This window comes from Chrysochloris asiatica, unplaced genomic scaffold (genome assembly GCF_000296735.1).
Source record: "Chrysochloris asiatica unplaced genomic scaffold, ChrAsi1.0 scaffold00076, whole genome shotgun sequence".
Classification (NCBI taxonomy): domain Eukaryota; kingdom Metazoa; phylum Chordata; class Mammalia; order Afrosoricida; family Chrysochloridae; genus Chrysochloris; species Chrysochloris asiatica.
Genome location: NW_006408594.1, coordinates 4,970,215 through 4,997,402, shown reverse-complemented (window position 1 = coordinate 4,997,402; position 27,188 = coordinate 4,970,215). Strand labels below are relative to the sequence as shown.

Below are 27,188 nucleotides of genomic sequence, written 5' to 3'. Positions count from 1 at the left end.
TTCAGTGCTCATGCTGCAGAGGCCAGATCTTGCTGGGCACTCGGTCTTTTCATCTGAAAAATGGGGGCAGACTCTACCTGGAAGCAAGGTAGATGTGATGCCAAATAAGGTCGCTCAAAGCATTAGAATCTGTCACTCCCACGGAATAACCCCAGCTCCTAAGCACGAGGAAAAATGAGTCATTCAGAGGTAACTGAAATATTATTACTTCAGCAGCAAAACTTTTAATGCACTAACCTTGTGTTGTTGCTGTCTTGTGCCCTCCAGCTCATTCCACCTCATGGTGACAGAATAGAAGGACTTCATGGGGTTTTCTTGTTCAGTGCGGGTCAAGTCAGTTCTGAGTCATAGTGACCCTTGTGTAGGGTTTCTGAAGAGTGGCTGGTGAATTTGAACCACCAACCTTGCAGTTCAAACTGTCCTTGTGGCCCAGTGCTTCTCCTCCAGCGCCACACCAGGACTTTCTTAGCTGTATGTAATCTTTACAGAAGCAAGGCTTTTCTTCCAATGTGCTGTAGGTGGGTTTGAACCACTCAATTTTCAGTTACCAGCCCTGTTGCAAACGTTCTGCACAGCTCAGGGACCTCATTAGCCTATAAGGCATAGAACCCAGAGTACTGAGCGTACCTGAGCTGTCAGTGACTTTAATTTGTTGCTGTGTTGCACATGAATTTGGGGGACATTCCAGTCTAGCTCAACACCTGGTAGAGCTGATTGCATTCATGCCCAGCACTGAGACTCACCTGGCAGAGTGAAAACTAAGTAGTGTTTGTATTGTCTTGTTCATGTTACTGCAGCTGTATGCTTGGGCTGTTTGGGTCATTACTATTTTTCATATTCTGTCTGGGACCTTTCCTGCCTCCCCATTGCCTGACTCTAAGCTCTTGAGGATATAATAACTTATTCATCTTTTTTTTTTCTTGGCAACAATGCAGTGATTGATGTGATGAGGGGGCTGAATGAATGGTTGTCATATAAATATAAAAGAACCCTGGTGGAGCAGTGATTAAGTGCTCAGCTGCTAACTGAAAGGTCAGCGGTTCGAACCTACCAGCTGCTCTAGGAGAAAGATTTAGCAGTCTGCTTCTGGAATGATTTGTGGTGGTGGTGATGGTGGTGTGCCGTGGAATCAGTTCTGACTCATAGTGACCCTGCTATAACTCTTTACAGGAGCAGAAAGCCTTATCTTTCTCCTGTGGAACTGCTGACCCTTATGTTAGCAGCCCAACTTATAACCACTACGCTATCAGAGCTCCTTTCTGTAAAGATTATAGCCTAGGAAACCCTATGGGCAGTTCTACTCTGTTCTGTAGGGTGGCTATGAGTCATATTATTAATTATTAATATATTAATAAATGCAGTGTTTGAACTGAGACCTAATAACCACTCTTACGTATTGCGCTCTTTCCACGTGCCCGGGAGGATGCTAAGCACTCTGCACCCACTTAATCCTCCTTGCAGCCCTGAGGAAATGATTCTTAGCTCTAGTTTTACAGATGAGAAGGTGGGGGCTTAGAGAGGTCAGGTGACTCACCCCAGGTCACATAGGGTGTTAGGATTGGGGCTGGAGTTTGAAGTCAGAGGAGGGAATGAGACTTCATAAAGGAGATAATGGTGGTGCTGAAAAAGCAAAAGCAAGCCTCCACAAGCACACATAGCCATTGATGCTCACATGCATTCACAGGTGAGGAATCAGGGAGTCAGAGATGAATTTTAATTGGCTGGACCAGCACTTGTTAGTTCCTGTTGAGTTGATTTAGGGCCAGCTTTGCATTCAGTGAAATTTCTCCAGGGCTCTTGTGAACGAGATGTGCTCTCTCTCTCTCTCTTCAGTGAACTTACCTCCAAACAAGAGAAAACAGCAAAAAAGACAACCAACAGGTGTTAAAAACCAGGTAACTAATGAGGTGGTACAAAGCTGGAGGGGCCTCCAGGTGTTCCCAGGTGAGCTGGTGTCAGGGAGGCCTCCTGGAGGTGACACCTGATTTTCTGGTGGGACTCCTTGGTACCCACTGTTCTTCTCAAGCCTCCTCCCCTGCTAAAACAAAACAAGAAAATACCCATTGTCACCAAGTTGGTTCCAATTCATAGTAACACCCCACAGGACAGAGGCAAACTGCCTCAGGGGTTCCCAGGCTGTAAAAATTTTATGCACATCTCTGTCCTGTCGAGTTGCTGGTGGGTTTGAATTACCAACTTTAGGTTAATAGCCAAGTGCTTAACCACGGCTTGCCTCTGCTCTTCTCACCCTTGCTGCTCATACCGTTCCTGTGAATGGTTTGGGAACCAACTACAGACCCGTCAGAAGAGCAAGTCCAGGAAGACAAACGAGTCTTGAGTGCAGGCTCCTGAGCTTGTCTCAGGTGGCTCAGCTTTGAGGCAGGTGTCACGTTCTGAGTAAGCTATGAAGAGTTCAAGTCATCACCCAAGGGTGGGTACATTTTTAATGCTGTCTGGTTGATTTTTAAATAGCAAAAGCATAGAGAGGTAAATGTTGTTCACCTTGGTTTACTTTTTGCCTTGGGGTGCAGTCCTTCCTAGCGGGCGTGTCATCAGGATTCCTCCTCTCCTTGCCCCCTGGGGTGGGACGTTAGGTGGCTGGTAAACATTGCCCCCTCCTCAAGTACATCTGTGGGGCATGAGTGAGGAATTCCATTCCAGACGGACAGGCCTGGACCACAGATGGTACCGTCTGATGGGAAGGAGGATCTGAGATGATTCTAGGAGCAGGGACACATGTGACAAGCATGACGGGGGCCCTCTGCTACCTGTCCAGCCTCACAATACCCATGCACTCCTCACTCCCCGGCCTCTGAGGGCTGCCGGACTGCCCTTCATGGGCCCTTTACTTGCATCCATTGGCCCTGGGTGTGACCATTGTTGCACTTGCTCTGGCCAGCCAGCTCCCTCCTGACCGCAGGCCCTCATGCAGCTGGCACCACAGCCTCCAAGACTCCCAGAAGTGATCCATCCTCTCCCCCCTTTTCCATAGTAGGGGCACTGTGTGCCCACATCATGCTAAGAGCATGCACTCCCAACTTGAGTAAGATGGAGACCCTTGCCTCAAGAAGCAGAGGTATGGATTAAATTGTGTTCCCATCCCCCAAAAAATATGTGTTGGAATCTTAACCACTATACCTGTGGATGTAATACTGTTTGGAAAAAAGTTTTCTTTGTTACACTGATTAGACGATGCCCAGTATTGTGGGTTCTAAATCTAATCATTATGAGTGAAAAGAGCTGTCTAGAAACAGGAAGACCCACACTGGTGTTGAAGAAACAGATGCTATGAGAGATCGGACAGAAGTCACAGAACTGAAACAAAGTGTATGATTTGTTGAACGTAAAACTGATGATCTTCTCTATAAACCACCGCTCAATTCACCATAAAAAGTTTAATAATAATAATCAAGGAACAGCCAGGGCTGCTGATGAGGAAGCAATCAACAGGGCCAAGACCCTGATTTGGACTTTTATCCTCTAGAACTATGAGGGGAAAAAAGTGTATTCTTTAAACTCACCCCCTTCTGGCATTTTTGTGATAGCAGCCCCAGGAAACAAAGACACAGAGAGATGCTTGTAGGAACTGAATCTATGTGTGTCAGAACAGCAAAAATTAAGAAGCTTGATAACACATTTTGTGTTAGTGAGATTATGGGAAAGCAGTTCCTCCCATGTGTTGCTGCTGGGAATGAAAGTTGGTTCAATACTTTTGGAAAGGGATGTGACAATATCCACAGAGCCCTGGGGCTCAGCTGCTAACCTGCAGTTTGGGGGTTTGAACCCCCCTAGCTACTCTTCCAGTTCTTGTAAAGCATTACAAAAAAACCCTATGGGGCAGTTCTCCTCTGTCGTATATGGGGGGAGGGAGGGTCACTATGAGTCAAAAACAACAATGAGACTACATATTCATTTACTTTTTTGACCTAGCAACCTCACTTCTAGGAATTTACCCTGTTCATAGATCTTTAATAACATGAAAATATTGGTGTTGTCATTGTTAAGTGCTGTCATGTCAGTTCTGACTCATAGTTACCCTGTATAGGGTTTCTGAGACTGTAAATCTTTACAGGAGCATAAAGTCTCATTTTTCTCCCAAGGAGCAGCTGGTGGATTCAAGCTGCAAATCTTAATAGTTAGTAATTCGCTGTACTACCAGGGTTTGAAGCCCAGTGCTTATCCTACAAAGCCACCATGCTCCCAACATGAAAATACAAATATATAGTCATTTGTTAGAGTATTATTTGTAATACTAAAATATTGGAAACAACCTAAATGAAAATATACAGAATAGTTAAATAAACTAATGGAGAATTGTTAAGTACGGTGGAGTCGGTTCCGACTCATAGTGACCTGCACAGGGTTTCTGAGGCTACAAATCTTTACGGAAGCAGAAAGCCTCATCTTTCTCCCGCGGATTAGCTGGTCGTTTCAAACTCCCGACCTTGAGGTTCGCAGCCCGATTTGTAATCACTACGCTACCAGAGCTCCTTTACCAAACAATAGGCAGGTCTATAAGGGAACAATAACACTAGGGAGGCATGTCTTTAAATAATCACCATTAGAGTTCAACTGGGCAGTCTTTACCCCAGGACCAAGTTTGAAGGGTTAGACAAGGAAGAGGACTGGAAAGGGGTAACAGAAGGAGGAAGTGGATAACTGATGGCACATTGTGGGGCTCACAATCAATGAATGACATGAAACCAAAATGTGTATGAATTGTTGAATGGAAAACTGATTGGCTCTATAAACCTTTACTTAATTCACAATAAAAAGGTTAAAATACATAAATATAATTTTTAAAAAGGGAAAAATGCAAGAATATCCATGGTGTTTGGTAATGGTATGTGGTGGAGTTGGTTCCAACTCACAGCAACCCTTTATAGGGTTAATGAAATTGTAACTCTTTAAGGGAGCAGAAAGTCTCATCATTCTCCCTTGTAACAACAAGTAGTTTCCTACTGCTGACCTTGAGATTAGCAACAGGATTTATAGCCCCTGTGCTACCAGATCTCCTTAAAGTATCCACAGTTTGCTACATTTTGTATAAACCAGAAGGAGATATTAACATGTATGGCTCCATTCCTGTGAAAATTCAACTAGAAAGGAATGAGACTGATTACCTATCAGCATGAATAGCCACTTTTCGTATCACTTTCTACTTTTCTTGCATGTTTTCTACTTTTATTTATTTTTTAAACAAATATTGTGATTTGGTTGAAAGTCTGAAGAGGGAATTGGTTTTCCATTCAACAATTCCTACACACTTTGTTTCTTAGCTTTGATTGCAGTCCCTACAATTTAACAACCCTCTTCCCACTCCCTCCTTTTTTAATCCCTTCCTGCCTTCTGAGTACTATCCCTGGGTAATTGCTGCCTTTTTTGATCTGAGAGGTGATGTTGTTCACCTAATAGCCCAGAATATCCAGGACCTTCTATTGTGATCCCTTTCAGAGTGATCAGCTGTGGTAGGTGGCACCATCTAGTTCTTCTGGTCTCCGGGTGAGTTTCCAGTGGTCCATTAATCCTTTAGACCAATTGCTTCCATGCATACTTGGTTTTCATCGGTCTGCTTTGTGTCAGACTGAGAAAGACCAAGAGTTGTCCCTTAGATTGGACTTTTGACTTTTAGAATCATCTGGTGTTCTCCAATCCCCAAGAAGTAAATTAATGGAATCAACAAAGTTGAGCAAAAATGTAATACAAATAGAAACAAGTGAATATAACTCTAATTCAAATGGATAATATAATTACACTGAATGGAGGAGAGGAAGCATTAACCCAATAAATCTCCCCTACGTCCATCCCATAAGGAGCTCTGGTAGCGTAGTGGTTACGAATCGGGCTGGGAACCTAAAGGTCAGCGGTTCGAAACTACCAGCTGCTCCGTGGGAGAAAGATGAGGCTTTCTACTCCGGTAAGGATTTATACCCTCGGAAACCCTGTACAGGGTCGCTATGGGTCGGAACCGACTCGATGGCACGTAACAACAACAACAAACGTCCATCCCATACAAACCATTCTTAAACACTGCATGTGGCTATTTTGACCAAAAGAATTATTAAATCCTTGTTAGTTGGTTTGGTTTTCATTGTGTCAGGGGTTGCTAGTTATGAAACTAGAACTGAGCAAAAAAGTAAATATACTAAGAATACTGGAACCACATTTTTCGCAACTGGAGAGAGAAACAAAATACGGAAAAGAAGGCTAGAATGAGTGAAGCTGGATTGAGATTGGAGATTATCATTGTGAACTTAGAATTTCTTTCTTTTTTTTTTTTTAACTTTTTGTTGTGGATTGAGAGAAGGTTTACAGAGCGGATCATCAGTTTTACATTCAACAGATCATAGACTTTACTTCATCACATGGTTGCAATCCCTTCCAATGTACCAACAGTTAACAGCATTTACTTCTATTGGCTTTAATTCTTGCATTCCTCCCTTTGTCTCTGCTACCTTTATCTTTCCTCTGCTGACCTCCTTCTTGTTGTATATTGCCTGTCCTGTCACCCATGTTAACATGTGTTTACACTCTAAGCCTATGAATAAATTTCCCTCCCCTCTCCTCTCCATAACCATCATAAATTGTTTCTTTTATCAAGAAAACCTTTCTCAATTTTAAAGACATTGGTCTCATACAGTATTTGTCCATTTGTGATTGACTAATTTCACTCAGCATAATGTCCTCCAGGTTCACATATGGTGTGAGATGTTTTGAGGATTCATCATTATTCTTCGACATTTTATAGTATTCCGTTGGGTGTGTGTACCAAAGTTTGTTTAACCATTCTTCTGTTGATGGGCATTTAGGCGCCTCCACCTTTTTGATATGTTTCTTGTCAACAGCATATTGAAGGGTCCTGTATTCTTATCCTTTCTGTAGCGTCTCTTGACTGGTGCATTTAACCTATTAACGTTCAGTGTAATCACTGATAGGTATGAATTGATTGCTGTCATTTTACTGTGTGTTTTTTTGTGGTGTTGCTGGTTTCTTTGTTTCACACAATTGTCCGTGCTGAGTTCATTTTGTTAGTGGCTCTTTTTTTTTTCCATTTCTGTTGTGTTACTGTTTCTAAATCTTCCCAATTTTCCTTTTTATATTTTGATGTACAGGTGTACTGATTTTCTTTGTGTTTACCCTGCAGTTTATTAAATTTTCCCTGTTTAAAACAGTCTGCTTTATTCATTGTTTTTTTTTTCCTGTGGGTTTTTTTGGCTTTGTAGTTGACTTCATTACAGATTGATATCTCTGGTTCCCAATTTTCAGTCTATTAGGGTTGTTTTACTTTACTTCTATATCTGGATTGAGTTATAGGTAGTGTTGTCATGTATGGTAATCTCAGGTTGTTGTCTGTTCTTAGTCCAAAGAATGCCCTTGAGCATTTTTTGTAATATTGGTCTGGCCTTTAATTTCTGCTTATTAGGAAATGTACTAATATCACCATAGTATTTGAGGGATAGCTTTGCTAACTATATAATTCTTGGTGGCCAATAGTTTTGATATGTCATCCCATTGCCTTCTTGTCGGCATAGTTTCTGCTCACAAATCAGAAGTTAGTCTTGTTGGTTCTCCTTTATAGGGAACTTTTCATTTTTCCTGAGCTGCTCTCAGGATTCTTTCGTCGTCTTTGCTTTTGGAAAGTTTGATTCTAATATACCTGGGTGATTTTCTTTTGCGATCTATCCTGTTTGGGATTCATTCAACTTCTTGTATGCTTATCTTCTCATTTTCCATGATGTTAGGGAAGTTTTTTCCCAACAACTTTTTGACAATTCTCTTTGTGCTTTTATTGCCTCTTCCTTACTGGTAAGTTGTTATGTGGGACACTCATGGTGTTTTTTTGTATTTTTCTCTTTGCATTTTTCAGATTGTTCTTCTAGCATACTAGTACTGAGAAATCTATCTCTAAGCTCACTAATTTGAGCTTCTATTGCTTTGCATCTACTCCTTTGCTCTTTCAATGTGTTTTCTATTTCTAAAATCACAGTTTTGGTATTGCTTTAAAATTTGCCTTTATTTTATCTGTTTGTTCTTGTAGTGTTTCCCAGAATTCTTCCAGGTTTTTTTTCTGTGTTCTCAGTGCTTTCCTCAATCTCTCTGTCAATCCTTTGAAGGTCCCTAAATATCATTCTTTTGAATTCCTTTTCAGTTCGTCCCATTACCTTTTCTCCCACAGAATCGTTTTCTGCTTCTGTATTTTGATCATTTGTTTCAGCCATTCTCTCTTGTTTCTTCATGTGAGCTAAAGTTCTCTGTCATTTCTGGAGCATTGTGGGGTTGTTATATTTGTATTGAATTGATTATTGCATGTTGATGTGTTCTTAGGCTCTCTCCAACTCACTCCTTTCCCATCACTTGTGTGAATTTGCTCTGCCAGGCCTCCTTCTGTTGCCAAAACTGCCCACAAAAGTTCAAGATGGTCACACTGCATCTGACCAGTGTTCATCAGTCAACCTTCTCTCTCACTGTCCCTGCTCAGTTCCTCCTCCCAACAAGTACTCAATCTACTTTGCTAACCTTTTCTCTGATGTTCAGTGTTCCTGAACTTTCATCTGTGTCTGTTTCCTTTGGTCCCTCGTATCTTTGTTGTAGAGAGTCTGTGTAGTGTATCTTCCTAATCCACCATCTTGCGGAAGTCAAACTCAGGATTTCTAAGAGATATAGATAGACCAGAAAAACTAGAGGGGGCCTGGCTACCACTTCTGACTGCTCTGAAAGGTATCAAAATAGTAGGCCTTTTACACAGTGGGAGAAAATATGTAATAAAACTCAAAAAAGACCAGGCTTCTACAAGAAAAAGACAAATAACCCAATTTAAAAATGGGCACAGAACATGAACAGACACTTACTTCATCAAGGAAGACATTTGGGCAGCCAACAAACATATGAAGAAATGTTCACGATCATTAGCCATTAGAGAGATGCGAATCAAAACAACAATGAGATATCATCTCACACCAACAATAACATCGAGGTTCAAAAAGCAGAGGACAATGCTGGCAAGGGTGTAGAGAAACTGGGACCCTCTTACATTGCTGGTGGGATTGCAAAATGGTCCAACTACTCTGGAAAACAGTATGGTGCTTCCTCAGAAAGTTGGAAATAGAAGTTCTTTATGATCCAGCAATTCCTCTGCTTGGTATATATCCACAAGAAATACGAGCCATAACACGAGTAGATATAAACACACCAATCAATGTCCATAGCAGCACTATTCACAATAGCAAAAAGATGGAGACGGCCTAAGTGCTCATGAAAGAAAGAATAGAAAAACAAACTTTGGTACATACACACACTGTAATATTTTAAAGAATAACAAGGAAGCTGCAAGCCACCACATAACATGGATGAACCTTGAGGACATTATGCTGAGTGAAATTGTTGTTGTTGTTGTCATTAGATGCCATCGAGTCAGTACCAACTCATAGCAACCCTATGCACAGCAGAACAAAACACTGCCTGATCCTGAGCCAACCTCACAATTGTTGCCATGCTTGAGCCCATTGATGCTGCCACTTTACCAATCCATCTCGCTGGGGGTCTTCCTCTTTTTCTCTGACCCTCCACTTTACCAAACATGATATCCTTCTCCAGTGACTGGTCCCTCCTGACAATATGTCCAAAGTAGGAGAGATGAAGTTTGGCCATCCTGGCCTCCAAGGAGTACTCTGGCTGCACTTCTTTGAACACAAATCTGTTGGTTCTTTTGGCAGTCCATGGGACTTTCATTTTTTTCTTCCACCCCCTTACTCAAAAGCATCAATTCTTCTATAGTCTTCCTTATTCATGGTCCAGTTTTCACATGCATATGAGGTTAGTGAAAATACCTCATATTTTCAATAGTGAAATTAGTCACAAAAGGACAAATACTGTTGCATAAGACCATTATCACAAAAGCTAAAGAAAAGAAACCCACACTAAAAGGCGGGAAAAATTCTTTGTTGGTTACCAGTAGGGGATGGAATGGGGGAGGGAGGGGGAAGGGAGGGGACAGTAGAGCAGAGGGTAGGGGGTAGACACATCATAGTTCAGGTGTTGGGGAGGGCAATATATAAGGGAATGGAAGCAAATATTGTTGAATGATGATGCATGGAGGAGATTGTAATCATTTCAGTGAAACAATGGTGTCAAGCCGATGTTCTCCCGTGTAAACTATCACAATAAAAACTTTTTTAAAAAAAGACCAGGCTTACTGGTTTGAAGACTGATGGAACCCCTGAGGTTACAACCCACAGTCATTCTTTGTGTCTGGAATAAAATCAACTGTTAGGCAAAAATTGTTGTTGTTCAGTAACATCAAGTGGATTACAGCCCATTGCGACCCTGTATAGGGTTTACGAGGAGCAGCTGATGCATTTGAACCACTGACCTTGTGATTCAAACTGACCTTGCAGTCCAACGCATTATCCTGCAGCACCACACCAGGCAAACAATACATAGGGCTATAAGGTGAACAGTAATACCCCTTAGAACAATCAACCATATGAGACCAAAAGAACATATGCCAAGAGATAAAGCTCAGAAGGCAAGCAGAGATAGGAAAGTGGAAAACAGAAATGAGAAGGGTGTTGTTTCACTATGGGGATTGCAAACAATGTCACAAAATACGTATGGATTGTTGAATGGAAAAGCAATTTGCTCAGTAAACTTTCAACCAAATCACAATAAAATAAAAGAAAGAAAGAAAAGAAAAAAGACCATTTAAATGCAATTCTACAAAAGGAGAGAAATCGAGTTGGATGCAGAGTATCTGAGACCTCTAAGGGTGTAAGTGCTAAGTGATATATTTATTGTAGCACAGATTTTAGACACACATGGGTCACTCAACAGCAGCTAGTTATAAACACATGACAACTGAGTGCCATGCAGCCCAGACTGGATTCTGGAGACGCACACAAACATACTTTATTCATTGTTCTAAAGGACATTAGTGGGATAAATGGAGATTTGCAAAACTCAGAAGATTGTTGCTGTTGTTGTGTGCCATCAAGTCAGTTCTGACTCATAGTAATCCTGTATAGAGTTTCTGAGAAGCGGCGGGTAGGTTTGAACTGCTGACCTTGCGGTTGGCAGTTCAATGCTTATGGAACAGCAACACAACAGGGTGCCATTCTGAAGATAAGGCAATACTCTTGTATCAAAGTTAATTTCCTGACTTCAATGTTTTTGTAAGTTGCTGTTAAGTGCTATTGAGTTAGTTTACAACAACCTTGTATAGGGTTTCCAAAGTTTTAAGTCATTGCAGGAGCAGAACGCTTCATCTTTCTCCTGAGGAGCAGCTGGTAGGCTCCAACAGCGGATCTTGTGGTTCACAGTTCATTGCTTACCGTATGGAACCACGGTATTACATTTAAATGTTACTGTAACAGAAAGCTTCATCTTTCTCCCAAGGAGTGACTGGTGGATTCGAGCTACTGACCTTGCATTTAGCAGCTCAATTTGTTAATCCACTATGCTATCAGGGCTCCTTCTGATATTTTTACCCGAGGTTATATAAGAGAATGTTCTAGTTTTCAGAAAATCACACTGAAGCGTTTAGGGGTGAAAGATCATTAACTCAGCAACTTACTATCAAACAATCAGAAAAACAAGGGAGAAAGAGAAGGGCTGGAAAACCAAATATATATAATAAAACCTTGGGAAATCTGGGTATTAGCTATCTTGGGATTCTTTTATATTTAAGTCGGAAATAACTTCAAAATAAAATACCTTCTAAAACACAGCTTTCTCTGACACAATGTCAGCCAGGGTTGCTAACTGCACCCACATTCTAAAGCAGTCTTTACAATAAGTCAGTTAAGCATTAGTTTCCGAAACCTTAGACGGTCCCCTCAGCCGCCATCTCCAGCCTAGGGCAGAGCTAGGTGGGTTACAAAAGGGAACAGATGAAGGCAGATGAAGACAACCCTAGAGGCAGTGGTTGGGGCTCAGCAGGCACTTTACATATCCTGCCCTGGTGAGGGTGCCACCTCTCACAACTGGCCTAGTGGAAGAAGCTTCCAGGAGGCCATCTGCAGAGCTTGACAACGCTTCCTAAACTCTGGAAGACCTAGAGCTGGAAAAGCCTGACCGCTGCTGTGTGGTCAAGTCAGAAGATGCTTGGGGAAGCCTTGTTGGGGGAATGCTTACATGCCTGGAGGCCCCAGGACTAGCTGAGGACCTTGGCGTTGCGAGTTGGCTTGGAGTTGTCCTTGAGGGGCTTCACGAATGAGTGTTCAGGGGGTGGGGCCAAGAACTGGGCAGGGACCCTATCTGAGCGATGCTCGAGGCACTGCCCAAGAAGGGAACTGTAATGTGTGTCAACAATTGTTAAGTGCTGTCCAGTCAGTAGCGACTCATAGAGACCCTGTATAGGGTTTCTGAGAAGTGGCTGGTGAGCTTGAACTGCCGACCTTGAGGTTCAAAGTGACTTTGTAGTCCAGCGCACACCAGGACTCTGAGCAACAATAGGGGCTCCAAACCACTCCCCAAACAACAGTCATGAGCTCCAGCCAGAGCAAAGCCACAATGGCAGACAGTGGTGTAAACAAGGGGACTCTTCACTCCAGCTCCCATCTCCATGCTAAGGACGAGCCACAGGGGGTTGGGAATGAAAAGAACTAGAGAAGGTGGGAGTTCAAAACTAGGTACAGTACCCCCCTCCCGTTTCTCCTCCTTAAAGTGGTAATTACAGTCGCATTTCCCAGTTGCATTAGAATTAAAAGAAGTAATTAATGAAAGTGCTTTGGCACACTGCCCAGCGCAGGGGAGTTCTCATAAATATTCCTCAGGCAGTGGGATTCTTGGTTCTGGGTGATCAATTTCTTGGTAATTATATTCACAGGAACCAGAGAGACGAATGGGGTAGAGAGGAGGATCCCTGAGCTGGTTGTTGAGTCAGGTGGACTGTCCTGCTGCAGTCCCCAAAAGTTGAGCTTCTAGAAGGCATGGCACCTGGGCGGATTGGGGCGCCCCCTTCTGGTGAGGCGGGATTTTTGGTCACACTCACTGCGTGGGCAGAACTAGCTTTATGAGGGAGCTTTACTTACCTGACTGGTTGAAGAAAGCGGCGCCCAGGATGAGGCGGTCCATCCAGGACAAGGGCTGGGACAGCATCACTGACAGCTCCAAGTACATTTATGTGAAAATTACTGATAGGCGCCCCTGCTTTCCAGACGCTTGACTGCCATTCTTAACGTGAATGGCGCCCCGTAGAGTTCTGCAGCTCTTCCTCGCCCACTGCGTTTGAGATCACTGTGCCTGCATTTAAGATCCATGTGCCTTCAAGGGGGGAGGATTGGATCTCATTTCCAAAAGTCTAAAGGTCAGCAATTGGGGCAGGCTTGGTGAATGTTGACAACTGGAGGAATTTTTAGGTGACAGTATGGCAGCATAATTGTTTATCTTATGAATATTTAAGCCTGTGCCCCATCTGGAAAATGGGAATAGTAAAAGTGCTTCCTTGAGCTAGAATGGAATCCATAGCGTGTTTACTTCGTTGCTTAAAGACTGGAGATTGGAGTCAATCTAGAGACATCTCGGGGGGAAAAAAGGCCTGGCCATCTACTTTTGAAAAATCAGTTCTTGAAACCTCTACGGAGCACAGTTCTACTCTTAAACCACCTATCTTCTGGTGGGCAGCTGAGTGCTTTAATTGTTTGCCTCACCCAGGGATTCCTGTAATAATATTACTATGTAAGTATTACAAACATTATTTCCCTATGATAATATTACTATGTAAGTATTACAAACATTATACTGCAAATATTGCAAAAAAGTGAGGTTTGAAGATAATGAAATAACTAACCAGGTGCCCACAGCCAGGGAGTGAAGAAATAAAGGTCCAAACCCTGGACCCTGGGGCTCATTCTGGCCAGTCAGGATAACTGGTTGGATGTGCCTGATTCTCAAGAAAGGTGCAGATTCAAAATCCACCCCCACTGCCCTCCCCCAGGAAGAGCGGCAGAACTTGCACCCAGGCAGTGCTAAGATTGGATTTGTTGTGAAGAAATCAGAGACAAATCAGAATGTTCTGACATTCTGAACTTGAGGGAGAGGAAGACTGAATCCAAAAATCCCAGCTGGGATGAATGGCATCTTCGTCAGGGTGCTGGCAGAGGATGTGAAGCAAGCCACTCAGATGTGGGGGATGCTGAGAAGACAGAAAGTTCAAAACAGGACATGGTGCTGTTCAGGTGAGGACTTCAGGCTGTGTTCTATGTGCCTCCATCTGGTAGCTGACTGAGAGACGCTGGGCCACTTCAGTTCACGGGAGTTTAGTGAAAAGAAAGTGCAAGCTGCTTTGCTCTGAGACCTGGGACATTGTGGTGGCCTTTCTCTCTGCTGGGAAGAGCAAACAGGGTTGATTCATCCCTGACTATTGGGCAATGAATCTTAAGGAGCAGCCATATTTTAAAAAGTGCTGAGGCTACCCTTCCCAGAAAGGGGACAGTGTTACCAGCAAGCAGGGTTAATAATGACAGAACCTGAAGTACAAGGGTTGATGCTAATCCTGCATATCCCATCACGTTAAATAGTTCATTCATTCATTCATTCATTCATTCATTCATTCATTCATTCATTCAGTGTACCAAATGCCTGGGACTGTGTCAGGTCTTTTATAGACATAATTTAATCTTTCCCACAGTGCTCTGGGGTAACAACAATTCTAATTCCCATTTTGCAAAAGAAAACTGAAGCTCAGAGAAGAAATTGCTTAAGTTTACAAGGCTAGTGAATTCTCAGAAGCAGTATTCTATCCTAAACAGGTCCCTGACTTACTTGCTGCCAAGGGGGAAGCAGGGCCTTGGGCAATTCCTGGGGGAATCTTCCCTCTACACAAGATCAGGTTGCCCTAACCTCGTCTGGGAGGGACGAAGTGTGGGGTTGTAGGGCGTGGGTGTGGCCCCTCCCTGTAAAATCAGGCCTCAGATTGAAACAACAAGGGGTGTTGTTTCAGTCTTTGTTCCTCCTTGGTCTTTGATCACATGAGCACTGGCCTCTCCCCTCCCCTCATTCTGTAGTTTTCATGATGTCAGCCCCATTTCCAAGCTATCGGGCTCATCCCACGTCCCAGTTTACAGATAGAAAAGCTGAGAACTGTCTCACGACCTCATCCTACAAAAGCCAGAATGCAAATCCAGACTTTGTTCCAGTGCTCTCTCTTCCTCCCCAGAAATCTTTCCCAGAAGAGTTGACAACCCATGATGGGGGAACCAGCAGGAGATTTTGGTGGTGGAAGCTCAGTCCTCTGTAGTCAAGACCCACCTGGGTTTGTGGAGGGAGGTCTGCCACTCACCAGCTGTCACTTCACTTCTGTGTCCTCATCTGTAAAATGGGTACAGTGATACCCAGCTTACAGGCTGTAAGAGAATAATATGGGCCACACAATAATATGTGTATGCAAAGCATCCAGAACAGGGTTCAGCCAACCTAAGTCCAACTTTGGTTCCCAAAGAATGCCGCCACCACACACACACACATATGCAAACCAAACCCTCTTCTGTGGCATCATTTCCAATCGATATGATCTCATGTTACAGTTAGAGCTGAACACCATAGGGTTTTCTTCACTTTAATCTTTACAGAAGTGGATTGCCAGACCTTTCTTCCATAATGAAAGGAGCCCTGGTTGTGCAGTGGTGAAGTGCTTCACTGCAAATTGAAGGGTTGGTGATTCAAATCCATCAGCTGCTCAGAAGGTGAAAGATGTAATTGTCTGTGTCCACAAAGACTTACAAACTTGGAAATCCCATGAGGCAGTTCTATTCTGTCCAATAGTGTTACCAGCTATGAGTTCAAATCCACTCAATGACAATGCGTTTTTTCCATGGAAAGAACCTTTTTTTAGTCAGTACAAATAGTTTTGGTACACCCAGGGTCCTTTTACATACACACACACACACACACACAGATTAGAATATCCTGGGTTGTATCTGATTTATGTGCACCCAACTGATAGTTACCAACTCATGGTGGTGGTGGTAATGGTGTGCCACCTGGTCAGTTCCAACTCATAGTGACCCTGTAGAAGGTTCCCAAGGCTGTAAGTCTTTACAGGAGCAGAAAGCCTCATCTTCCTTCTGCGGAATAGTTGGTAGTTTCGAACTGCTGAAGTTATCAGTCTGATTCATAACTGTTATGCTAGCAGAGCTCCTTACCAACCCATAAAACCTATTACATTGCAAATCTGAGGAATACTCAATATCAAATGGGCACTACTCTGTGATGTTTTGATAAACATTATCATTGCTGTTAAAGATGTGTCTGGAAGTGTTCCTTTAAATTTTTATGCAGAAAAAGATACACTATATGTTATAGTCCTAGTGTGGCGCTGTAGGCTAATGTGTCAGACTGCAAACTTGTTTGAACTGCAAGGTCGGTGGTTCAAGCTCATCAGCTGCTCCTTGGAAACCCTATACAGGGTCCCTATGGGTTGGAATCGACTCGATAGCACTTATCAACAACAACATATACTATATACTAAGGCAGACATTTGATTGACATTAGATTTAAACCATAACTAATCGTTCCTTATGTACAAATTAGACTTAAAGATAGATTTAGGTATGGGAAGTATTCATAATCCGGGAATTGCCTGTTTAGAAAAGACAAGTGAAGGCTATGGAAATCGCAGGAGAGGGGAGTTTCATCCTCCATAAACTATTTGATAACCCCAGTGGGACAAAGGAAAAACAATAAGGCAGAGCTACCAGATGGGAAGACACCTGAATTGAGGTATCATTATCTTTCCTGGGGCTGGTAAAGGAAACCTGACCTATCCCAAACACACGGCGAGCAGCTCCCGTTGGTGGCCTCCCTGGAAGGTCAAAGGCGCTAGGGGGTGGCAGATTGGAGCCCTGGCCCCGCCGGCGTGGGGGCAGTGCGAACTACAATTCCCAGCATGCCCGGCGCTGCCCCCGTCCGCCTCCTGCCGCCGGGCGCCGGGGCTGCAGACGCCGCGGCGGGCGATGAGGATGGAGGCAGGGGAGGCAGCGCCGCCGGCGGGGGTGGGCGGCCGCGCGGTGGGTGGCTGGGGCAAGTGGGTGCGGCTCAACGTGGGGGGCACCGTATTCCTGACCACGCGGCAGACGTTGTGCCGGGAGCAGAAATCCTTCCTAAGCCGCCTGTGCCAGGGCGAGGAGCTGCAATCGGACCGGGTGAGGCCGCGGGCTGGGGGCGGCCCGGCGGGGTCCGCGGCTCCCCGGAAACGCGCTGGCTGACAGGCCAGCCCACCGGGCTGGGAACGCGGCTGCCTCTCTCTCCCAAGGGCCGGAGGCGGGAAGACCTGGAAGGAGGGGGGAGGAAGTGGATCGAGAGGGTTGTGCCTATTACCGTGGTAACGGGACAACGCGAGGCCCACGGCCATTTGGAGACTTGGAGGCTGACCCAGGGCGCCCCTCACCCCCGGGTGTAGGTGCCGACTGGTGGATGCGGGACTCTCTCTCTCTTGGGTCTGTGGGGATGGAGGAACACCATGGGACCGTCCTACCAAATGGACTGCTGCGTTGGGGGAGCGGTTGATTAGGCACTTGGGTCCCCTTTGGGTGCGGTGAGCAGGGTGGAGGAGTCCCCAGTGCCCGCGGCATGGATTCTGGGCTTCCATCCTGCTGCAAGCTGTTTATGTGACCTTGGGTGGGACCTTCCCTCTCCACATTCTGGGCTCAGCCTCCTGGTCTGTCCTCCCAGGGGGCTGGCCTGGAAATGACCTCTAAGGTCATCCCATCATCCCTGGACCCTGGAGCGCAGTGACCTTGGAGGAGTCCCCTCACCTCAGTTTTCTCTATAGAGTTAAGCCCTGGGTGCCCGCCCTGCCTCCCTGCAGGCTGAGTGTCCAATGAGCTGGTGGCGCCTTTGGAAACTTGTAAACACTCGCTGGATGACTGGGGAGCGATGGAGACATCCGTTACTGCAACGGTTCATATGGACCACCTAGACCTCATCCACGAGTGCTCACAGTGATCCTTGGTGACAGGGGAGAAGTGTGGGGAGAGGAGGTCACATCATGTGCCTAAGGTCCCACATTTGGGCAAAGGCAGAAACAGAATTCGAACCTAGGTCCATGTGACCCCAAAGCGCCTTTCTAGTCCTCATGCTGCCCGCCCCCCACCCCCTCCTGCAGTGCAGACTTCCCTTCCCTCAGTACACTGAAGTATGAAACCAGGGAAGGGTGTGTGTACTGGGCTGAGCAGGCTGGGAGGCCCTACTCTATTCTCATTGTCTGCACCCCTCACCTCTGTAGGATGAAACTGGGGCCTACCTCATTGACCGAGACCCCACCTACTTTGGACCCATCCTGAACTTCCTCCGACATGGCAAGCTGGTGCTGGACAAGGACATGGCTGAGGAGGGTGAGCTGGGTCAGGGGGCTGCCCCCCAGAAACCTGCCTGCATTGCCCATGAAGACCTGAAACCATTTCTCACAGCTGGCTTTCTTTGGTGGCTCCCACCTCTTCTCTCCATTCTGACAGACCCCGAGCTGTGGCTGGGTGCTGTTGGGGAGGTGATGGAGGTGCTCAGGGAGAGTAGAAGGGTCTCCCTTCCTCCTTCCTCCCTGGGAAGTCAGGTGTAGATGGTCACACTCAGAGACCAGGGTTCAGGAAGAGGCACCAGGAGCAGTAGTAGTCTCTTCCTTTGGGGGGCTCCAGGATTTCAGATGCTTGTGAGTCTGGCAGTCAGCGGTGGGAGGTGGGTGGCTCTCCCCCAGATATGACAGCTCTGTAGCACAGTCCTGGTGTGGGTGGAAGGGGAGGCTGTTCTCCGGTGGAAGGCCCTGTGGATACCCATTCCTGGGCCCAGCAACCAGGGTAGCTTAGGCTGGTAGAATGACTTCCAGGCAGAGCCCCAGCTAGGGATAGGAACTGCTACCATCTGATGCCAAGTCAACTCTTTCTTAGGACACAGGGTGTGTCCCTGCATGGGTCAGCTGACTTGGCTGGACCAGCTTGGTCTTGTCATATATCTCCTTGAGTCTCCACTTCTCATGCATTTCAAATCGGGGTGGTGAAGCTTGTTTCGGAAACGCCTGGAAGGCCCGGCTCACACTTACTGTGTGGGAGCCTCGTACAGCCGGACCCTCCCTATCTGGTACATGGTCTAGGCTTGGGATCCCCATGGATACCGTGGATGGGAGGCCCAGCAAGTTCCCCGGGGGTCCGGGCTTCACATTAGAGCCCACAGCTCTTGCAGCCTCAGGGGAGCTCAGATCCTGTGGGTGTGGCCTGGCCCTGGAGCAGGTCCCACAGGGAGGGCTTATAATGCGTCACAGCCAACACCTGTTTACAGGTTCTGGGTTTCTCAAACCCCAGCTCCTCCCTCCCAGCATCTTTCAGACCATGATGGCCCCCTGGAGACCTGGGTGTAGCCTTATGCTGGGTGTCATGGGGCAGGTTACTTCCCCTGTCTGGGCAGAGTAACAGCCCCCACCTCACTGAGCTTCGGTGAGGCTAAAACTCAGTGACCGCAGTGCAGCCCTTGGCATGGTCCTAGCACCACCTGGTACAGTGATTGCTGTTGTCTGCCAGGGCCACATAGGACACTGGGGAGAAATTGGTCACTGGGCAGTGCCACTCCCAGACTGCCTGTCTGTGTGAGGTTCCATGCAGGCTCTGGGCACTGCAGGATGGGTGGAACATGGGGAGCCCAGAGGCCAGTCCAGGAAAGGACCAGAAGAGTCCCTACCCTGGAGGAGCTCAGGGGAGGGCAAGGCTTGGGGCTCGTTGCCCTCCACTGGCCAGGTGGCCTCTTGGTCCCTTGGCTTCCCTCACTGTACAATGGGACAGTGATGCTCTACGGCACGTGATGAGCAAACACGACAGCAGGTGGGAGGGAACCCTGTCAACTGTGGTCCTGGGTCAGGGAGCTGACCATGCATTTCGAGTGAGGAAATGTGGGCTCTGGAGCTAGAGGAGTTTGAGTTTGGAGCCCTGCTCTACTGCTGCCTGGCTGTATGGCCCTGGACCAGCAACGTCCCTTGCTGAGCCTCATTTGTTAAGTGAAGATAATGAAAACACTGACTTCACAGGGCTGGCAATTCAGTAACAAATGTGCCTAGCACAGTAGCTGCTACTTCCTGGTTGCCACTGAGCCGATTCCGATTCAGGATGACGACGTGAATGGCAGAGTGAAACTTTGCTCCGTAGGGATTCCAGGGGATAACCATGCCTTTCTTCCAAGGTGCCTCTGGGTGGACTCAAACTTGCAATCTTCAGATTAGCAGCTGAGTATATGAACTATTTGCACCACCCAGGGGCTTGGTTTGGAACATGTTAGGTGCCTTTGAGTTGGTCCCCACTCACAGTTGAAACTGTGTACTCCGCGTGCAATACATGAAGCACTGCCCAGTCTTGCACCATCCTCAGTCCTTGCTGTGTCCGAGTCCATCTCGTGAGGGGCTTCTCTTTCACTGACCCTCGATTTTACCAAGCCTGATGTCCTTCTCCAGGGCCTGGTTCCTCCCAGTAACATGTGTAAAGTATATAGGTTGAAGTCTCACTAGCCTGGCTTCTAAGGAGCATTCTGGCTGTACTTCTTCCCAAACAGATTTGTGTGTTCCATGGTATATTTAGTATTCTCCACTGGTATCATAATTCAAAGGCATCGATTCTTCTCTGGCCTTCCTTCATCTTTGCCCAGCTTTTGTGTGCGTATGTGGTGGTTGAGAGTACCCTGGTTTGGGTCAGGTCTTCGAGGTGGTGCTGAATATGTGGTTAACAGGGTATGGCCACCAAAGCCCTCTCACCGTGGCATTCCAGGACTCAGGCCCCACCAGCCTGCTCTCTCTTGCTTGGTGGACTGGTCAGTAGCCCTGAACCTCTGTGCTCAGCAAGGTTGAGGAAACATGGAGCTAGGCAGTGGGGGTGTGTGGGATGCCGGGAAGGAAATATTTCCTCTTGTTGGACCTCTGAGCTCCCAGATGTTCTGCTCGTCTACTGGAGTAGGAGGAAGGATGGGGACAGAATGGGGCAGATGAGAGTACACTGCTCTGTCCTGAAGACACTGCTCTGTCCACGTCAGGGGTCCTGGAGGAAGCTGAGTTCTACAACATCGGCCCCCTGATCCGCATCATCAAAGACCGGATGGAGGAGAAGGACTACACCGTCACACAGGTGGGGAGCGCAGGCAGCATCTGGGGCCAGGGGAGACTGAGGTCAGAGGGGAGGGAAGCTGGAGAAAGGCTCGGGGAGGCAGGACTGGTGTTGCTTATGGGCAGGCTCAGCTGGCCTGTGAGGGGAAGGCTGGCGGATGTCTGGGTTCTGTCCCTGCATCAGCACCACTTGCTTTGTGGCCTTGAACCAGTCATACCCATCTCTGGACGTGGTTTCCCCTGTGGAATATAGCGGTGCTGAGCACTATCCACTCCTCCCTGCTTCCTACACAAAATTGTGGGGTCAGGTAGTCCCCTATTCAGTCATCAGTCTGCAGGCCGAGGTTGGGATTTGAGGTTCTTTGCCTGTGCTTGGGGCAATGCACGAGATGGGTGCTGAGCCACCACCTCCCAACATTGAAGGGTGGCACGTGTGGCTTCAGGAGGGTTTGACCTGGAATGGCCCCCACGGCCCTTCATGCCTTCCATCAAGTGTCACCTGACTTCAAGTTCTGGCTCTTCCACCTCCTAGCTGGGTGACTTTGGGCAAACATCTGAACTTCTCTGAGCCTCAGAGGGAATCCTGGACTTCTAGGGTTCCTGAAGAGATCGAATGAGACCAGGGATGTCGAGTGTCTGGCACCTAGATTCTCAGAACCTGGCCCCCCGCTTCCCTCTCTGCCTCCTCCTCCTCCTCTTCCCATTTTCCTTCTCGGGGTATGCGGTTGGGTAAGAGAGGAGAGAAGAACTTGAGGGGCCTGTCATGCCCATGATGCCCTCCACATGCCCATGTCTGCAGGCGCCGCCCAAGCATGTGTACCGGGTGCTACAGTGCCAGGAGGAGGAACTCACGCAGATGGTCTCCACTATGTCCGACGGCTGGCGCTTCGAGCAGGTGGGCTGGGGACAACCCTGACCCGGGGGCTTTAAGGCACATGACACAAGGCTGTCACAGGCCATACGTGACAGCAGATTTACCGAGAAGGCAAGGAGGTGGGGGCCTCTGCCGAGTCCTCACGGCCACGGTGTAGTGGTCTGTACCACCACCTGGGCACTTCTCTGGCTCCCAGGTAACTGCTCAGGTGCAAGGTGAGTGGCTCTCACCTTGGCATAGGACCCCTTCTCCCTCAGAGTCCAGGACTGTCAACAATGATCAGTCCAAGTGGCCCCATGGCCAGGCTCTCCAGAGCGTGACTTCCCATCTGGGTGACATGTGGTTCCTCTTCAGGAACCGATGATGCAATCTGCCAGTCGGGGGTTTTCACCACTGACTGCTCTCCGCTGTTGGGAGAACCAGCCAGAAAGGCCACCCGCCAGCAGAAGTGCCCTTGGAGAGGAGGGGGTTTTGCTAGCCTTTAGTCCCAGCCCTGGCTCTCTTACACGCGGAGATGAAAGAAGGGAGAAGGCCACATGAGCCCAGCCCAGAGTCAGAGGTCTGCTTCCTCATCCAGGCCTTGCCACTGATGGGCTCAGGGACTGAGCAACTGCATCTTTCCTCTGGGCCTCAGTTTCCTAACAGCCTCTCCTCTGTAGGATCTTTGTGAAGAGCGGAAAGGTCATTGGTAGAATTCCTGCTCAGAGCGGGACTCAGTACACTGGAGATAACCCACACCCGCTGCCTTCAAGTTGGCTCTGACTCATAGCGACTCTGTATAAGGTTTCCTAGACTGTAAACCTTTAAGGGAACAGACAGCCTGCTGCATCTTTCTCTTTCGGAGAATCTGGTGGGATTGAACTGTATGCCCTACAGGGCCACTAGGGCTCCTTCTTTTGAGATTGTTGTTACTGTTAAGTGCCATTGAGTTGGGTGCTTTTGAACTGCCAATCTTATGGCTAGCAGTTCAGTGCTTACCCTATAGTGCCATACCGGGAGGCCTCATTTGAGATGCTGTTATTGTCAAGTGCTGTCAGGCTGGTTCCGACTCATAGCAACCTTGGATAGAATTCCCAAGGAGAGGCTGCTGGATTTGAACCACCAACCTCGCACTTAGCAATCTAGTGCTTATCCAGCAGTGCCACACCAGGACTAGTGTAAAAATTATTAGGCTGCAAGACCCCCGAGGACATGGATCCTGGATCCCCTTCCTCATTCCACCTTTTGGGGGCGAATCTCTAGCACCTTCAACTGCCCAAGGCTGATTGCTGTGAAGTGGGTGGCAGACATGCCCCCATTCTCCAACCTCCTCACCGGTTCTCATGCCATCGTCCCTCCCACAGCACTCTCAACTTCTCTCTTGGGTTCCACAGATCACACTCAACCATGGGTGTATTGGGAAGTCACAGGTTATAGCTTGGGAATAACTCAGAAAACAGTCCTTCCATCGGAAGACCTCTTCCCAGCTGTGCCCATCCCCTCTGGCCTTTGGGCCAGCCTCTGCCCTGCTCAGGCAAGTGTTATGAAGCTCTTTAGCTCTGCCAGGATGTGCCCAGAGGCACCCTGCTTCTCCAGAATGCCTCAGCCCAAAGGCCCTCAGCTCTCCTTGGGTTTGCATACCCACTGTAAGCACCTTGCTCCCTCCAAAGGCTGGGAAGGCCACTGCCTATCTTAACACTGGTTTCCTGGCTCTCAGACTCTCGTTTCTCTGCCACCCCTTCTTTCTGTCTAGCACTCTCTGATGTCACAATTCTCTTTCTCCTGGGTCTTGGAGGCTCACAGGGGGACCTGGGTCCAAAGGATGTGCTATGCTCCTATCTCTTCTTGGGAGTCAGGGCCCCTCTTCCTGTCTCTCTGATGGCTCAGAACTCACTGGCCACTCCTCAGAAACCCTATACAGGGTTGCTGTGAGTTAGAACAAATTCAATGGCACTTAACACAACACTTGCTTTTAGGAAGTGGACTGTGGGGGAGGGAAGGCTGAGGTGGACGATATTGTCACCCTTGGCCCTTGGCTCAGTGTCAGGTGGTGAGGGTGGACCCAGGAACAGAAACAGAGAGACAGGTGGGGTGGGCCTGAGCAGGACAGCAAGGCCAGGACCTAAGTTGATACCCTGATGGGTGCCCCTAGCCCTGACCTCTCTCCCTGCCATCCTCACGGCCCTCCCCTCAGCTGGTGACCATCGGCTCCTCCTACAACTACGGCAGTGAGGACCAGGCGGAGTTCCTGTGTGTGGTGTCCAAGGAACTCTATAGCGCCCCCCATGGGCTGAGCTCTGAGTCCAGCCGCAAATCCAAGGTGAGTTGGATCAGGTCCCAGGAAGCCCCTCCCCTTCCTCCCCAGCCCTCCCTGCTCCCCCCCTCACCATCCCTGCTGCTTTCTCCCTTCTGCTGCCCACCCATAACCCTCCATGGTCACAGCCGCCGTCATCCCATCCCATGAGGCTCCACGGGCCCAGGCGAGGGGACCGTGTGAGGGGACAGTCCAGTGTGGGCTCAGATGGCAGGAGGGAGACTGTGCAGAGCTAGGCAGTTGATGGCCGGGGGTGTGTGGCTTGCTCTCCGTGTGACTTTCAGCAAGTCCTATCCCTCTGGCGATTTGTGTTCCCTGTGAAGTGAGCGGATGGAGCACACAATTTCCTGTGGGGTTTTCTGGCTTGGAACCTCTGAGAACCCTTGAGGCCAGTTTGTTTCCTAGGGGTGGAGGGAAGAGCCCTGCCGGCATGGAAAACCTGCCCCATCCCAGGCCTCCCCATCCGACACTGTGTCCCTTTCTGTGGCCTGTAAGGCCACCTCCTTGCCAGCTGCTGTGTGGAGGGGGCTGGGCAGAGGCCCTGCTCTCTGGCCAGAAGCCAGGGGACTTCCAGTAGGGTTAGGGGATCAGAGAGAAGGGCAGCACTGGGCAAGGGAGGTGTATGGACTTGGCTTCCTGTCTGTCTGTCTGTCTGTCTCCTGCCCTGTTGTGACTCCCTGCCCACTCACTCCACCTCTTGGTGCCAGGGGCAGGCACTGTCTTACTAGGTGCTGAGTGAGCTGCTGTTTTGCCTCTGGGGTGTCTGCTGAGCAGTGCCGGATCTGGACGGTCACTCTTCCAAAAATGAGACCTTCCCAGGTCCCCCTCTAGCATACCCCAGGCACACACACTACCCAGGAGTGTCCCCCACAGAGGTCCATCCTCCAGGGACAGGAGACAGCTTCTCCTGGAGGCCCCCCTTTGTCTTGCCTGCCCCCCTGCTCTACCCCGAGAGAGGGGGTCCGTGGGGCCAGCGGCCGCAGCCCTGGCGTTTCCACTCTTTCTTCCCTGGGTCCGCCGGCCGGGTACAGAGCGTGGAGGAGCCTCTGGAAGAGCAGCAGGAGGAGGAGGAGGTGGAGGTGGAACAAGTGCAGGTGGAGGCAGATACGCAGGAGAAAGGTGCAGCCGACCCCCGAGGAGAATGATTGCTAATAAAGCCGGAGCCAGCTGCAGAACCTGGGAAACCCCCCCACTCTGGGACTGCTGGGGGGGGCGGGCCACCAGGGTTAGCTCAGCACCCGCCTGCCTTCTGCTGCCTCCCTGAGCCGCATAACCATCCCTTTCTCACTCTCTCTTTGCAGCCCAGTCACCTCGGGATCCCGCTAACCTTTCCTCCCTCCCACCACCGCCGCAGCCTCCTCCTCCCGCTGGAGGTCCTGCCTCACCTTCATCCACCACCTCTTCCTCCTGGATCTCATCTACACCCTGCCTCTTCCCTCTCTGCGCCTGTCCCGGGTTTCTCTCTGCCTGCTCACGCCTCCATCCCGGGGCTGCCCTGGTCCCAGCCTCCCACACCCTCCACCCAGGCCCCCTGGCCCCGCACCCTAGAGCCTTGTGCCTGCCGCCTCCTGGGCCCCTTCTGGCGCCTCCTGCCTCACAGCCGGGCGAGGAGGGGCGCCGCTGTGCTTTCTCGGGGTCCGCCAAGCCTGCTGGGCACCCGTGAGGCCCTGCCGGCTCCTCCTCTTCGCCCCCCGCGCCTTCTCCTCACGTTTCCTCCTTGCAGGTTCCCGTCTGCACCCTCTCAGACCTGAGGCTGAGCTTCCAGTGAGGGCCCCCTCTCGGCCCCCCGCCCGCCCCCAGAGCTGCAGTCCCTGGTTTGTAGCCTGGCAGAGCTGGAGGGAGGGCGGAAGCAGGAGGGGACCCGTCTCTGGCGCCTCGGACTTGAGCCGAGCTTTCGGCGGCTGCGCTTCCCCTGCCCAGTATGTCGGCCTGTGCGGGCCTTGGGTGTGAGGCCCTGAGAGAAGAGTTAGGGTGGAAACGCCCCCACCTGCGGGGCAACGCCCTCGTCCCTGTGTGCCCGGGAGCTCTGTGTCACCACCAGAGGGTGCTGGTTCTGTTTCCCAGAATACCCCAGGCTTACCAGGAGCCTTCTGAGCAGACTGAAAATCGGGGTGTAGTCAGGTGTCCAGATGCCCCATTCAGTCTCAGCTGCCTGCTGTGTGACCTTGGGCAAGTCACTGCCCATCTCTGGGCCACATTGTCTTTAAATTGGGCAGGGGCAGCTACTCTTTGTGACCCTTCTCCTGTCATGGCAGTGACTTACCTTTCCTGTCTCTGACCCTCCGGCCAGAGTGTTGGCAGAAAGACTGGACTCCCTGAGTGGCTACGGGAGAACCCCTGTCCTTGCGCCAGGGGCGTCTCCTTCCTGCCCACCCCGTGGACTCTGACTCCCTCTCTGTGGGCCTCAGCCCCACGCCTGCTCCTGAAGACACTGTAACTTACTTGTTTCTCTCTCTCTCTCCCTCTCTCCCCATTCCCTTCTTCCATTTCAACCTCCTCTCTCCCCTTCTCCACTGCCTGCCCCCTCAACCCCCTTCCCGGTTTTCTGACCACCCACCCCTGCCCCCTGTCCTTTTCCTCTTATTTTCTAGCTGTTACAAGACAGAGGTACCCGGATGTGAGACCTCAGATCATCTCCAGGGACTTGGGGTTCCCATCTGAAATCCTTTCTTTTTGTACCATGGGGTGGGCCACAGGCCCAAGGCAGAGGCAGTGTGTTCCCCCCTGCCACTTCTTTCTGCACCTGTGGGGGTCTGCTGGGCCCTCCAGAGCCCTGAGGTGGGCCCTGGGGCCCCTGGGCAGAGCCCCCTGCTGGTGGCCCAGGTGTGGCTCCATCCAGCTGTGTGTCCCCGCCCCCAGAGTCCCCTGTTGCATGGCGGCTGTGCTGCCTCCTGGCCCGGTCTTGTCACCTCCTTGAGCCTTAGTCTCCTTGTGTCTCAGCCAGGTAACTCCTCCCC

General features: G+C 48.9%; 1 protein-coding gene across 4 annotated transcripts; it reads left to right on the top strand.

Moving 5' to 3' along the window:
- Positions 1-16,932: 16,932 nt before the first annotated feature.
- KCTD17 (potassium channel tetramerization domain containing 17) lies at positions 16,933-26,987 on the top strand. 4 transcript variants are annotated; one of them, XM_006865215.1, is made up of 9 exons: positions 16,933-17,138; positions 18,221-18,329; positions 20,995-21,086; positions 21,864-21,959; positions 24,112-24,237; positions 25,263-25,350; positions 25,533-25,604; positions 25,955-26,045; positions 26,823-26,987. In XM_006865215.1, the coding sequence occupies exons 1-9, from the start codon at positions 16,950-16,952 to the stop codon at positions 26,890-26,892; spliced, it is 933 nt and encodes a 310-aa protein (XP_006865277.1). In that variant the 5' UTR covers positions 16,933-16,949; the 3' UTR covers positions 26,893-26,987. The 4 variants fall into 4 exon arrangements, with proteins under 4 accessions (XP_006865277.1, XP_006865278.1, XP_006865279.1 ...); XM_006865216.1 differs by lacking the exon at positions 25,533-25,604; XM_006865217.1 differs by lacking the exons at positions 25,263-25,350; positions 25,533-25,604.
- The last annotated feature ends 201 nt before the right edge of the window (positions 26,988-27,188 follow it).

What these genes read in the sequence shown, in the direction of transcription:
- KCTD17 (XM_006865215.1), top strand. Translation starts at nt 16,950, where the DNA reads ATGAGGATGGAGGCAGGGGAGGCAGCGCCGCCGGCGGGGGTGGGCGGC. An exon ending in AGGACTACACCGTCACACAG is followed by an intron (nt 21,087 to 21,863) that starts GTGGGGAGCGCA and finishes CCATGTCTGCAG; the next exon opens with GCGCCGCCCAAGCATGTGTA. An exon ending in ACGGCTGGCGCTTCGAGCAG is followed by an intron (nt 21,960 to 24,111) that starts GTGGGCTGGGGA and finishes CCCTCCCCTCAG; the next exon opens with CTGGTGACCATCGGCTCCTC.